Genomic DNA, 15176 nt, shown 5'->3' on the forward strand with positions numbered 1-15176 from the left:
CAGTGAAGCAAAATTCTTGGGAGGAATAATTTTCACCAAACATATGGTAACTAACCACACTCTCAATCCAGTGCAATTTAAAGATACTTTCAAATATGCAAGAACTTGTGATATTTCTCTCTCATGTACTTGTTACTAGGTACCAGTACAATCATTTTGAGAATTATGACTAGGAAAAGAAGTTCTAACAGAAGAGAAAGGATGATTAAGAGCTTAGAAAAACTTAAGACATGAGACATGATATGGACCCACAATATAAGAGAAAACAATCAGGAACCTCAAGGGAAAATAAATCACCCAAATCAATTTTTAAATTATATTTTTTATATATACATATACACACACATATACACGTATATGTGTACATATAAATGTATACATACATACAAACACCAGAAAACTTTTCCTCCTAGTATTAGATGAGTTGGTCCTGGAAGTAGAGATAAGAAAGTGTAATCACAGTCCACTAAGTGGCTCTGTAGTGAGTTATGGTTTTCAACTTTTAGAAGCAACCTACAGATAAAACTGAGACTGCAGGTGAGAATGTAAACCTAATCAACCCTCACAAAGCAAAAGTAAAAATAAAACTATTAAAGATGAGTATTAGAATTGGAAGAGGAAAGACTGAAGAAAGGACAGGTACATCTCAGCCATGTCTTATTCATCTCCAAATGGGTTGGCGTCAAAAGATATGATGCGTGGGTAACAAAACCAGGAAGAGCAAGTGTGACCTGTGGAGAAATAAGAGCAGTAATACCACTATGGTACTGTGAGATACTGTGGTATCTGCAGGAAATTGTGTACATTAGCTAAATCCTTAGGTACTAAGTAGTATATGAATAAATATATTATTGCAAACATGCTATTTAGATATACAGAGGTAACTTCCTGAAGAATTAAAATCAGAGGTAAAACTGTCTCAGTGAATGGAGAGGGATACTGAATCTCACTATAAGCTCTATTAGCTTTTTTAAACATATGTATTTATTAGTTGAAAAAAATGTTCTTCTAATAAGTTCAATTAGTGCATTCAAAATATTTTTGAACTGCTCAAAACAAAACCAAGTAATCTGAAATACGCACATATCACATAAAAACTATTTTATTTTTTATTTAACTAAGCATTAAGCCTGAATCCCCATTCTCTACACTTATTAAGAGAGCTTTATAATGGAGCCAAGCCCAGGATATGCACAAAAGACGGGCAGACTCAAGCTTTCACAGATAACTAGTGGTTCAAGGGCCAGAACAATGAAGTCTTTCATGCACACACTAGGCTTTGCTCCATACATCCATCAGTAATTGATGGGGTTATCTTCTAGCATAGTGGGGAAATTAGCACAATCAGGTCTAATCTCTGTCTCAAGATGCCTATATCGTCACTAGCCTTGCCCTCAGGTGAGTTCTGGGTCTGCCAGATCATCTGCTGAATTGCCAGGGAGAGCTGAGAAGGAAAGTAAGAAAGCTCTTCAAATTACCAGAATGCCATTATAAACACATTTACAAAGAAAACTGCAAATTAATTATGTCATATCAAGCTCCAATTGATTTGAAAACATCTTTATCAAGAATGCAATAAATTAGAATATTAATTTTAAAACACATATTATACTCCTAGTGTCAGTGCTAACATACCCATTAGCTATAATTGAAAAGGAACTAGAAGCAAAGAATAACATTTAAGAAGAGATATTTTCAAGAAGAAAAATGAACTATTTTGATATATAACAAAAATGCTATAATATAATCCAAAGACTATAAAAAATGACCCTAAATACATTAGAAATCTGAAACTACATGTAAAATATGAATATCATTACAATGATATCAGTTTACCAAGTACCCATTGTCTTCTGGAAATACTCATGAAGCTTCATAATGAACATAATAAAAGATAAAAATCATACATATTAATCATATCAAATACCAAAATAATATATAACTATAAATGAGTTGACTATTTAAAACATATACACAGACAATTACTAGCTTTGTTCACTGACAAGATATAGAAGCAATGACACCCCAAGAACAATGAATACATCTAGAACCCAGATCTTGGTTTCTAAATACCATTCTCCATGAAAAGAAATCAGAGCCCTTGGAGCAAGTATCTAATTCCAGGATGGGGCTGGGACAGTCTAGAACACTTTGCTGTACCAGAAAGTAAGGAAATGGCTCAAATGTTGATAAAGACACAAGAACCAAAATGAAGAAACTCCCCCTGGCCAAAGCTAGAATGATTTGAACATTAAAACAAATAATGATAGAAACAGATTATAGCCCATTAAACAAACTTAAGAATCTTGAGTCCATGCTGGTGTAAATAAGTGACTCACTAAGTAAGCAAGGAAGAACGAAAAGTTCTTCCTTACAGTAGCATGTAATAAACATAGAAATAAATGATGGAATTAGAAAATCATTTGGCAACAATTCTGTAATAACTGTTTCAGATAAGAATCATGAATGGAATTTAAAACTAGGAAAACAGTGTGGAGATTCCTTAAATAACTAAAAGTAGAACTACCAGTGTGATCCAGCAATCCCACTACTGGATATCTACCCAGAGGAAAAGAAGTCATTATACAAAAAAGATACTAGCACACACGTTTACAGCAGCACAATTTGTAATTGCAAAAACGTAGAACCAATTCAAATGCCCATCAATCAATGAGTGGATAAAGAAACTATGGTGTGTGTGTGTGTGTGTGTGTGTGTGTGTGTGTGTGTGTATGTGACACCACACAACACAGTTTCTGCGAATGGCAGCGTGCACGCGCGCACACACACACACACACACACAATGGAATACTACTCAGCCATAAAAAGGAATGAATTAATGGTATTTGCAGTGGTCTGAATGAGAGTGGAGACTATTATTCTAATGAAGAAACTCAGAAATGGAAAACCAAACATCCTATGTTCTCACTCATAAGTGGGAGCTAAGCTATGAGGATGCAAGGGCATAAGAATGACACAATGGACTTTGGGGACTTGGGGGGAAAAGGGTGGGAATGGGGTGAGGGATAAAAGATACAAACTGTGTGCAGTGTACATTGCTCAGGTGATGGGTGCACCAAAATCTCACAAATCACCACTAAAGAATTTACTCATGTAACCAAACACCACTTGTTCCCCAATAACCTATGGAAAAAATAAATAAAACAAAACAAAAAACTAGTGAAAGAAAGTTTGATGAGAAACAGATATTTACAGTCTCAGAGCACCTCCTTCCAAAAGAAAAAACTGTAACTTTACAAAGGACAAAAACAAGCAGATTCTATCTCTACTAAGTAATCAAAGTTAATATCACCAACAAAGGGAAAGAGCAATATAATATCTCTTGACACGATGCACTGAGAACCCATCACTCCTATGGTTTTTCTGCCAAAAATGCATAACTCAAATGTAAACCTGGGGAAAAGGACAACTCTAATTGAATGATATTACAAAAACTAAGTAGCCTGCATTCTTCAAATATGTTAAGATCATAAATATTTAAGATTTTGAACTATTTCAAATGAACAAAAGCAAATATGTAAGACAAGTATTTGCAATGTGTATTCCTGAATTGGATCTTGGATCCAGGATTGGATTTTTCTTCTTCTTTTTTTTTCTTTTGGCTATAAAACACCGCAGTGGGACAACTGAAAAACATTGAGTGATCTCCTAATTTTGATAATTATTATTGTGATTATGTAAGAGGATATCCTTATATTTAGGAAATCCACATTTAAGTGTTCAGAGGAAAAGAAGCATTATGTCTACAACTATCAAACAGTTTAAAAAGAAGACACTAGAGAGAGGTGAAGTAAATGTGTAAAATAACATTTGGGGAATCTGGGTGGAGTATATAAAAATTGTATTGTTTCACAAATTTCCTATAAATCTGTTTTTTTTTTTCAAAATAAAGTTTAAAAAGTCTATGTACCAATTCAAAGTCCTATCACAAACATGGAAAGTAACTAAAGCATGAACAAGTTTATTTAAAATCACAAACTGACAACCTGTTACGTTATTTAAGTGCATGACATTACCTTTTACATTTAAATGTGAGATCATTTTCAAGTGGAAAGAACTTAAATATTACTAAAATTATGCATAAGCTACCATCATCATGCATAAAATAATTACAACAAGGTTTCCTGGGTACATGTCATCCCCTATTAGGCCATAAGCCCAAGAGTACTAAATTGGATTATCTATGAATCTCCAATATTTAGACACTCAACAAATGTTTACAGAAATGAACTGAGACAAATTACATCAATGATCCATCTCTAATCAATAGATTTCTTGTTATAATCAACTCTAAAATTGGTTGTTAAAGTTTCAGGGATACGGATTTGTGACACTACTCTTCAAAGTAAACCCAGTTATGAAACCATCCACATTCAGGAGTCCTAACTCCTAGTCAGACTCTGGGAAACTGGTCTGAAAACCACTGGACAGTTGGGAGCCACAATACAGTTTCGTGTCAATTGAATACTGGCTCTGTTTTCTCTCCTTGACAGAGAATGTAGGATGTAGGGTTTTTGTTTTTAGAGACAGGGTTTTGTTCTGTCACCTAGGCTGCAGCACAGTGACACAATCATAGCTTACTGTGGCCTCAAACTCCTGGGCTCGAGCAATCCTCCAGCCTCAGTCTCCTGAGTAGCTAGGGACTAGAGGTGTGTGCCACCACTTCAGGCTAATTTTTAAAAAAAAATTTTTTTTTTTTTTTTTTTTTTTTAGAGATGGGGTCTCACTATGTTGCCCAGGCTAGTCTCAAACTCCTGGGCTCAAGTGATCCTCTCACCTCAGCCTCCCAAGTGTTGGGATTACAGACATGAGCCACCACGTCCAGCTGGGATGTAGCTTTGAATGAGGCTGAGTTTGACTCAAGAACAAGACCAATGTTTATAAATATCCCTCTGAAAAGTTAGTGTCCTGAATATAAAAGAGCTATGATACACCAATACAGCAGGAACTGGGTTCTCATATCCAGCAGGGGGCTGGTATCAAGGCCCCTGGTAGAAGTGCTGGATGCCAAAGGAAGCCAGGCCGAGATACTTCATCTGCTCCCCCTCTTGGTGACCACCCCACTTGCAGTATGCTTCTGCATCCACGGAAAAATAAAAGGGGAATTATGCTACAAAAATTAAGGTTTATTTCTAACTGTATTTACTTACGATATTAAGAACAAAAGGGTAACTCAAATGTTTCGCACATTTTAATGAATCAGTCAAGACAGAGCACTCACTTTCTCTGTGGTAGGGGTTGGGAGAAACATTTTTAAAAATATAAAAAATGTAGCCCTGTCAGAAACAAACATTCTACATAGAAAGATTAAGTTAAATGGTAAGAAATAATGCAAATATGGAAAATAATTTAGTGGTAAGACATTAAATGTTAGTGTCTTTAAAAGGAGGATTAAAATGGGAACTGCAGTGGTTGGTAAAATTATTTAATACTTTAAAAAATTAAATTTGCTTTAAATTATTTACTTCCCATCTCATCCAAGAAAAGATTTAAGGACCATTACAAGAAAAGGTCAATTGTAACATGATAGTAAATGCATACTAGGGATAAAAGAAAGAAAAAAAGCCAGAGATATGAAAAAAGTGCAACCATGAATAAAGCTTAGAAGGTAAGCTGGGTGTGGCAGCACACACCTGGGGTCCCAGCTACTCAGGAGGCTGAGGCAAGCATATTGCTTGAGCCCAGGAATTCAAGGCCAGCCTGGACAACACAGTGAGATCCCATCTTTTTTTTTTTTTTCTAAGTACATACAGAAAAAGTCACAATTGATAAAAAAGGCTCTACTTTCTGGCATCTAACAATAAAAGGGAAACTTGGCTATAAAATCATTCATAATTTATATATGCATATTACTACTACTAACAAGTACAACAATTCTAGATCATGACATGAAGCAGGAATTTACGCTAGTGTGCAGGGGAAGGAGAGGAAAAGGAGTAGTAATTATAAAGAGAATGCTTCAGAAAGCCTATGAAACAAGAGCACTAGCAGGCAAGAAAACAAAGTGCAAAGCAATAGAAGCAATTCTCTTTGTTAAAAAAAAAAAAAATCAAATATTTACCTCAACCAAAATAAAATTTTAACAAGGCTCCTAAACGTGCTGCTTCATGCTATATCCTCCAAAATACTATGAAAGGTACACCAAAATAAGTAAATGAAACATTTTGTTGAATAAGATTATTATTCATAATTCCACCAAAGACTGTGAATTTTAAAATACTGGCTACGTGGCCCCTTTTTCATGGTTGCAAAAAACTATGTGCCCCACTAGCTGCACCCAGAGACAACCGTCTTGCTCCCTTCTTGCAGCAGCTGTTTCTACTTTGGAATTTCAGACCCCACTAAACTTTCTTAAAATTGGATGACAGATACACTAAGTCAACTATTTTCACTGCCAAGAAAGGACACGTAAATAAACAAAAATAACCAAAAAAAAAAAAAAATTGAAAAGAGAGGAAGAAAAATCTGAGTTTATTAAAAAGCATACAAGATTGTCCTTATTTCTCTAATTTTTCTTAAGACTAGCAAAAGTTGTAATCAAGTATTGTTTGTGACTGCAGTGGCTCTCCAACATTTTTATTTTGGCCAACTTGGCAAGGCCAAAACTCCAAAAGCTAACTTAAATAACTATTTTCCACTTTTTAGTAGAAAATGATTTCCATGATGAAGACTGGAGAATAACAAAACCAACCAACTGCAGTAAACATGCCACCAGCAACAAACAGGAACTTCACTAATTAATTTGTAAGAGAAACATATGAACAGCTACATACAGTTCTGTATTATAACATAATGTCCCAGGAACTTTAATATAACTTTAAGATACTCTGTCTTTATACTTATTTCAACAATTAAAAATTCATTGGTAGTACATCACCAACTATATCCATGTACATGGGTCACTAGTTTAACGATGGGAGCAGAGATGATTTGTATTTGAGCCAAAAACATGTTTTAAAATGTAGTCTCCGGATAACAGGTACCAAAACTACTATACTATTAATATAACTATTAATCCTGCACATTCCCTCCAGTTTTGTCTCCTGGTTTTATTACAACATGGAAAGCAGACAAGCAGCCATTATCAGAAGGCAGTGTTAAAGAAATTACAAGCAAATTACAAGCCTGGGATTTACAATGACTGGTAGGGTTACCCTGGGTTTGTAAAGTTTGGAGAGGTAAGCCTTCCAAGAGTTAAATGCTACCTGGGCCTTGACAACCACCTGGATTCATGCTTCGGGTCATGCGCGGAAACCTGCCCTTGCTACAGCTCAGCTTGTTTCACTAACTCCTCTAAGAGTATAGTCTAATTAAAACTTTAAAAAACCCTTAGATTTATACAGGATTCTGAAGAGTGAGGTACAGCAGTATGATAATATACATGTATAAGGTGAAAATACATGGATGGGTAAAAGAACAGAGAAACAGCACATCTCATCTCCCCAATGAGTATACTTTTGTACCTTCCAAATTATCTAAAAATGCAGCAACATGCATGGAGTTGGAGGCCATTATCCTAAGTGAACTAACTCAAAAATGGAAAAGCAAATATTGCACGTTCTCACGTGTAAGTGGGAGCTAACCAATGAGTACACATAGACATAAAGATAGAAATAACAGACACTGAGACTCCCAAGGAGGGAGTAGGGGAGGCGGCTGAGGTTAAAAATTACCACTGGGTACAGTGTTCAATATGTGGGTAAGGAGTACAGAAGCCCAATCCCCGTTATGCAATATACTTATGTAACAAACATGTACATGTATCCCATGAAGCCAGAATTTTTTTTTTAATGTAAGCTATAAAATGTTAGGTAACTATTTACTGATGTGATGTTCAGAACATGAAACAGAAAGTTAACCCAACAGAAACCAAAGCAAGATAAACCATAACCCGCACTGTGCACTAAACTAGAAAAGGAAAACAAGATGCTAACATCAACACATATTTAACTATCTACAAATTTGCCTATTATTACTAAATTAGAGAAGTAATACAGCAAAGTGGGTAAGAGACTGCCTAGACTCAAAGCAAAGGAGTACCACTGACTAGCTGTGTGATTTAGGACAGACTATTTAAACTCTCTGTGCACAAGTTCCTAAGTTTAGAAAATGAAGATGGTAACAGCTCACAAGTCAAACAACTATACAACTTACTATGTCTCACATTTCTAGAAGAGTGCCTAAAACATAGTAAACATATGTTAACTATTATTATTTGTTTTAAATTATTTTGAACACTATAGAGAAGAATTTTTAAGTATGGTCAGCATAAGAAAAATTCTACATTCTATTTTAAGAGGTCCTTGTCTTGTATATACTTTCATCAGTAATTAAATATACTACTTATGCTGAAAATTTATCACCAATTAATTTTAAATACCTACTAGGTTGATAATTGTTTAAAATTACCCACCTGCCAAGTATAATCCTTTATAATTTCTGTAGGCATTGGAATTACAAGGAGATTCTGAAGAATAAATGCAGCCTGAAAATGTAAAAAAAAAAAAAAAAAAAAAAAAGGTCAATACTGCCATCTTGTTGTCATCTCTGAAATAACCAATATATTGTAATGTAATAGCAAAAGACATATCTCTGGTCAATTGCACATGCTGAGAGGCCATTATGAGAACTGTCAAACCGTATTTCTTGTTAGGTAATGACCTAACAGTATACGAAATTATTTCATCAGCAAATATATTTTTTCCTATTTCAGAATTCAGCTTTATTAAAAAATGATTTGTATAACATAAATTCTGGTAGCATTTCAGAAACATAATTTTAGGTTTCTATTATCCCCTTTCAGATTACACACACACACACCCTTCTCCCCCACTTTCTCCCTTCTCTCATACAGACTCCTTTCAATAAAAACCTGCTAACTAGAAATACAAACCACAAATGTCCAAATTGACTGACTAGGTCCTGAAGATGATCAAATTAAATAATCATACGAATAGGAGCATTGGTTGTCTACTTAATGAAAGATGATATAAGTATAATGGGAGAATGACAGGATTAATAGGAGGATTCTAAGAAACTGACATTTCCAACCATGATAACTCGAAGTGAGAGAAAAGCTTTAAAGTTGATCAATCAAGAAGCAGCCATAAATATAAACATTACTACTTAAAAACATGAAGGCAAATAGCAAAAAAACTAGCCTTTTGAACCTGGAACTGGGGACTGGCTAATGGTGGACCCAGGAGCTACTGTTTTTTCCACAAGCCTCTAAGTACAATTTGATTATTGTTTTAAAACCATTTACATGAATCATTACCTTAATAAAAGCAGCAATAAAACAAATCACAAGCTATTTAGAAAGCATTAAAACAGGGTTTATTTTTCCCTCTCATGTTATATGATAAATACTACAAAGAGAGTTATTTTGACAGCCTCTTATCTACACTAAAGCTTCAGAAATATTAGAGACCCATAAATGCTGAGATAATATAAAAGTAATTTTTCCTATGAACTACTTTTCAATGCATAACAAAAAAGTTCACATTAAAATGTAGTATATTTGGACTGTATCTCATCGGAAGGAAGGACTCCAGGTTTTCCTCTGCATGAAAACCTTCTAAACCCTCTGCTGTCATTTTGTTTGGGTTTTCACAGGCAGAAGAAGTCACAGTCAGCGGTCAGTCCACCACGTTGAACAGGAGTCAAGTATCGCTTATGGATGCTATCCCAAAGAATTTCTAAGGAAAAAACGAGAAAAGACAAACATACCTCCCGGCGCACCATACTACATTCTGACTGGTCCAGAAGAATGTTCACCACAGTTCCCCAGAGCCCACCGGAAATATTCTGACAACTGTTTGCTAAGGCCACACAGCCAGTTTCAAGGGTGGTCAGTGCTGATCCTAACCCCAGCGAAGTGAATCTCACCTGTTCAAATTAAAGAGAAAGCAGTTGAATCAAATAAGCCCTTTTCCTAACATGAATTCTTAGTTTTTCTGGTACATAAATATCATACTTTAAAAAAATATGCCATTGGTTTTATGATCCTAAATTATAAAAGACATCTATAGAAGACAGTGTCCTCCATTCCACGATTCAAGAAATAATATAGGAAAAATTAAATATAAGCAAATTTCAAAGCACAGTAAAACTGAGTATAAAAAGATGCATAAAAATTACAGTCCGCAAGCCTTTTTCTAGGGAAAGCACAGGGCACTTACCTTTTATGAACACAATTTCAATGTATTCCTCATTCTAAAAAAGGTAGCTATTCTTTGTTCTACCTTTCTTAATTTTTTAGTGTTTCTTCCAAATAAATGATTTTAACTTTCTTAAAACTTCTAAACAAAGAGGAAAATACCATTTTACAAGGCATTTCATATTTTCCTCAAAAGTTATTTCAAGAGAAAAATGTTTCCAAGTAAGACTGATGTGGTATAATATGCTTGCTGCAGAACCACTGCTGTTCAAGCCACACGTTTTGGTAAATTTCTGAATTCTAACCCAAAAATATAGTTTCAACGACAGCTATGGAGTTTTAAAAAAAAAATGCAGTCATAAAAGTCAAGTAGTAAGTTCAAGTTCAATGTGACTAAAAAATATATTTCAAATGTTTCTATAAATAAGGTTTTATTATAATAGCACACTTTGCTTGAAAAAAGTAAACAATTGGCTAAAACTGGAAATAAATAATACAAATTTTTGTATTGTAATGCAAATGCAATTTTTTGCATTTAATTTAATTTCATTACATGACACTTAAATTTGCATGTCTATAATTTCCAGATCCTTTTCAACTGTTTCAAAATGGCTAAGCCTCTCCAATAATTTTCCACTCTTCTGAAGGTAATAGATACTATAACCTTTTCTCTTTTATATTTTCAATCTATACTCGAACAAATTTGACTGAAAATGAGGGTGCTGTGCACTGAACTGTGTCTCCTCAAAACTCATATGTTGAAGCCCTAATCCCCAAACTGTATTTGGAGAGAGAGCTATTAGGTGATTATAGTTTAATGAGATTATAAGGGTGGGACCCTATTGCACTAGGAATGGTGGCCTCAGGAAGGAGACAAATCTTTCTCCATGTGCATGCTCCAAGGAGAGGTCATGTGAGCACACAGTGAGAAGGTAGCCCTTTGTAAACCAGGAAAAGTGCTCTCACCAGAAACCAACCATGTTGACACTCTGATCTTGGACCTGTAGCCTCCAGAAGCATAAGAAATATATTTCCGTTTTTAGGCCACCCAGACAATGGTATTTTGTAATGGAAGCCTGAGCACACTAATACAGATTTTTATACCAAGGAGTGGGGATGCTGCTGAAACAAATGCCTAAACACATGAAAGTGACTTTGGCACTGGGTAATGGGTTAGAGACTAGAAGAGTTTTGAGGTGGATGCCAGAAACGTAGACATGGGTAATTCTCATGAGATCTCAGAAAAAAATGAGGACAGTGTTATTTAAAAAAGGTTATTTGAGGAAAGGCAATCCTTGTTATAAAGTAGCAAGAAAACTGGTTGAGCTGTGGTCATGTTCCAGTGTTTTGCGGAAGGCAGAACTTGTGAGCAATGAAATTGGATATTTAACTGAGATTTCTAAGCAAAGTGTTGAAAAAGTGGCTTGGTTCCTCCTGATTGCTTATAGCAAAATGCAAAAAGAGAGAGATGAATTAAAGAAGGAATTAAGAATGGGTAAGCAAAAAGAAACAAGAACAAGATTTGAAAAATTCTCAGCCGATCCGTGCAAAAAAATGAGAGCTTGTTCTAAAGAGAACATGGAGGATGTGGCTGAATAACCATTTAAGAAAGAGATCACGGGTGCAATTCATGGACTTAATCAGACATCTCAGCAGAAGCCAGGAATAGAGATGGGATTATATCAGCAAAGACATTGCCAATTTGAACTAAAGAGGACAGAGAAAGATGCATAGAATGAAGGAAAGCTGTTGGACTTCCTGGATTCTGTAAGCAAATATGTGTTACAGTGGTCCCTCCCTTATCCATGGGGAATACATTCCAAGACCCCCAGGGGATGCCTGAAACCACAGATAGTACTGAATCCTGTAACTACTATCTTTTCTCCTACACATACATATCTATGGTAAAGTTTACAAATTAGGCACAGTAAGAGATTAGCAACAATAACTAAAAATAAATTAGAACAATTACAACAATATGCTATAATAAAAAATATATGAATGTGGTCTCTCTCTCAAAATATCTTACTGTATTGCACTCAGCCTTCTTATAACGATGTGAGATGATAAAATGCTTACATAAAGAGATGAAGTGAGGTGAATAATGCAGGCATTGTGAGGGAGTGCTTGGCTACTCTGATCTTCAGGCTGCTTTTGGAAAATGAAACCTCTGATAAGGGAAGACTACTGTATTCTTCAATGAAAAGTAAGAATGACCTAAAAAATTATTCAGAAAACACCAGGCTGCCAATCCCACCACAGGACTAGGGGTTGGCTTTTCCTCCTTAGTTTCAAAGATCTCTCTGATTTCGGTGGGCCAGGATGATGACCCTGCCCAGTGCTTCCGGGGCATGGCTGCCCTTGAAGACAGCTTTATGGGTGGGGCTCTTCAAGAGAGCCAAAGGGATGGAGTCATCTCATAGAGCCATCTAGATTCTGTCACTCTGGTGGGCCTGTAAGGCACAGCATCCAGCCAAAGAACACTATCCCTGAGGATTAACATCTAATGGAATTTGCTTTGTTAGGCTTTGGACTTGCTTGGGACCCATTACTTCTTCTTTTTTTCCTATTTCTCTCTGCAATGGGAAAGTCTATCCTATCATCATCTTTTGGAAGCACATAACTTGCATGGGTTCACAGTTCACACTTGGAGAAGAATTCTGTCTCAGGAAGGTTTATATCTGGAGACTTACCCAGATGTGGTTTAGATGATATTTAGATGAGATTTTGGACTTTAGATTTTACAGTTGATTTTGGAATAAGTTAAGACTTTTGTTGAAGTTGTTGAGGGAGAATAAAAGCATTTTGCATGGAAGAAGAACATGAAGCTCAGGGGCCCAGGGGTAGAAAACTATGAACTGAACAGCATCCCTCCAAAACTCGTATGTTGAAGCCTTTATGCTCAAGTGACTACATTTGAAGATAGGGCTTCTAGGAGATAATTAAGGTTTAGTGAGGTCATAAGGGAGTGGTCCTATCTCAATAAGACAGGTAACCTTATAATAAAAAAAAAAAGACAAATCTGTCTCTCCACCACCCCTCCCTCCCATGCTCCACATGCATGGAGCAAGGAAAGGCCACGTGAATACACAGCAAGAAGGTAGCCATCTACAAGCCTGAAGGAGAGCCCTCACCAGAACTTGACTATGCCGGCACCCTGATCTTGGACTTTCAGCTTCCAAAACTTCTATGAGAAAAGAAGTTTCTGTTGTCTAAGCCACCCAATCTGTAGTATTTTGTTATGGCAGCCTAAGCTAAAACAGGGCTTAAATAAAACATAAGGTAGAGTCACTACAATAATACCATAATATAAACATGTATATGTATATATGTTTTATGTCATGGTTTTTTGTTTTTTTTTTTTGAGATGGAGTCTCGCTCTGTCATCCAGACTGGAGTGCAGTGGTGTGATCTCGGCTCACTGCAAGCTCCGCCTCCCGAGTTTACTCCGTTCTCCTCCTGCAGCCTCCCGAGTAGCTAGGACTACAGGTGCCCGCCGCCATGCCCAGCTAATTTTTTTGTATTTTTAGTAGAGACGGGGTTTCACCGTGTTAGCCAGGATGGTCTCGATCTCCTGACCTCATGATCTGCCCACCTCGGCCTCCCAAAGTGCTAGGATTACAGGTGTGAGCCACCGCGCCCGGCCCCGTGTCATTTGTGTTTTAATCTGAACACAATACACTTGCTTCTCCTTCACACTCACCTCTGGGTCCCGATCAACCCATAATGGAATCAACCAAGCCAATCCTTGTTGAGTAGGAATGTGTTCTTCACTATGACTACCCAAAGGCAAGAACCAAAGTGACACCCACTCCTAGAGGGAAAAAAGGGAAACAGAAATACTCTAGGTGAGTTTCTAAAAATAAAACGCAGGAAGGTTAAAACAATTATGAATTTTTAATGAAAACAACATAAAAATGTATTTTAGACTTGGTTTTAATCCATTATTCAGCCAAAACAAGGCAAACAAAAAAAATCTCAGTTTCTCCTTAAAAAGTTAAACATAACAATTTTTTGAAGCTATTTTTCCCATGATTTACACAAACTGTAGTTTTCCAGTGAATGCAGATTTTAATCAATGTCAAATAAAATTCAGATTTGCTAATATACAACTTCTAAGAAATAGTCTAGTCAAAAATCATTCTTGTTTCCTAAAAAGAAAAGTCAAAAGAGACATTTTCATGTAGCAAGTTTATATGCTTGAAATGTGTTGGACACAGCACATTCCCTTTCAAGCAACTGTTCAGAAGACAGACAGCTTTAATGTGCTCACCGAGCTCCCAGCCTGGGCCATCATCTCATGGGATAAGTGAAGCAAGCAAAGAATTGTGCTCTTTGTAACACCTTTTCCCATGAACGACATAGCATTTCCTCCACGTTCCACATAAAAAGAAGTAATGACCTGAAAAACAAATGAAAACAATTTCATGGTGGCTTTATTCTTAATGGTATATAAAGATAAATATATAACTGTCTACTGACTCATATGAATTGAATCCTTATCTTATAAAGTTGTAATATTTTTAGTTTATATACTTAAAAATGAATAAGATGGTAAATTTTACGTTACAGGTATTTTGCCAGTGTTAAAAGACAATATTCTTCAGCCTGCATAACATAGCAAGACCTAGGTCTCTACTTAAAAAAAACAAACAAACAAAAAAAAAAACATTAGCCAGGCATGGCAGTGGACACCTGTAGTCCCAGCTACTGGGGAAGCTGAGGAGGGAGGATCATTTGAGCCCGGGAGTTGGAGCTTGCAGTAAGCTATGATTGCACCACTGCACTCAGCCTAAGTTGTAGAGTGAGATCCTGTACTTCTTCAAAACAAAAACAAAAATTCTTAGTTTCAATATTTTTCCTTTTAAAGTCTGTAAAAAAAAAAAAAAAAGATGTGCAGTGCCCTCTTAGTACACAGTTGTAACTTAGAATATGCTTATAGTATTTTTTAAAATGTTATAGCATCCTTTTAAAGAGTTTATAAATAATTTGTGCT

The 15176-nt window shown here is 35.9% G+C and overlaps 1 protein-coding gene across 2 annotated transcripts in view; it reads right to left on the reverse strand.

Moving 5' to 3' along the window:
* RTTN (rotatin) overlaps positions 1-15176 on the reverse strand; it is a 195791-nt gene that overhangs the window by 75748 nt on the left and 104867 nt on the right. For both annotated transcript variants that reach the window (XM_025365662.1, XM_025365663.1), the window contains 4 exons: positions 14454-14582; positions 13884-13994; positions 9751-9909; positions 8435-8506 (listed from right to left, as the gene is read on the reverse strand). In XM_025365662.1, the coding sequence (XP_025221447.1) occupies positions 8435-8506; positions 9751-9909; positions 13884-13994; positions 14454-14582 (471 nt within the window). The remainder of the gene's footprint in view (positions 1-8434; positions 8507-9750; positions 9910-13883; positions 13995-14453; positions 14583-15176) is intronic.

Source organism: Theropithecus gelada, chromosome 18 (assembly GCF_003255815.1).
Source record: "Theropithecus gelada isolate Dixy chromosome 18, Tgel_1.0, whole genome shotgun sequence".
In the NCBI taxonomy this organism is placed as follows: Eukaryota; Metazoa; Chordata; class Mammalia; order Primates; family Cercopithecidae; genus Theropithecus; species Theropithecus gelada.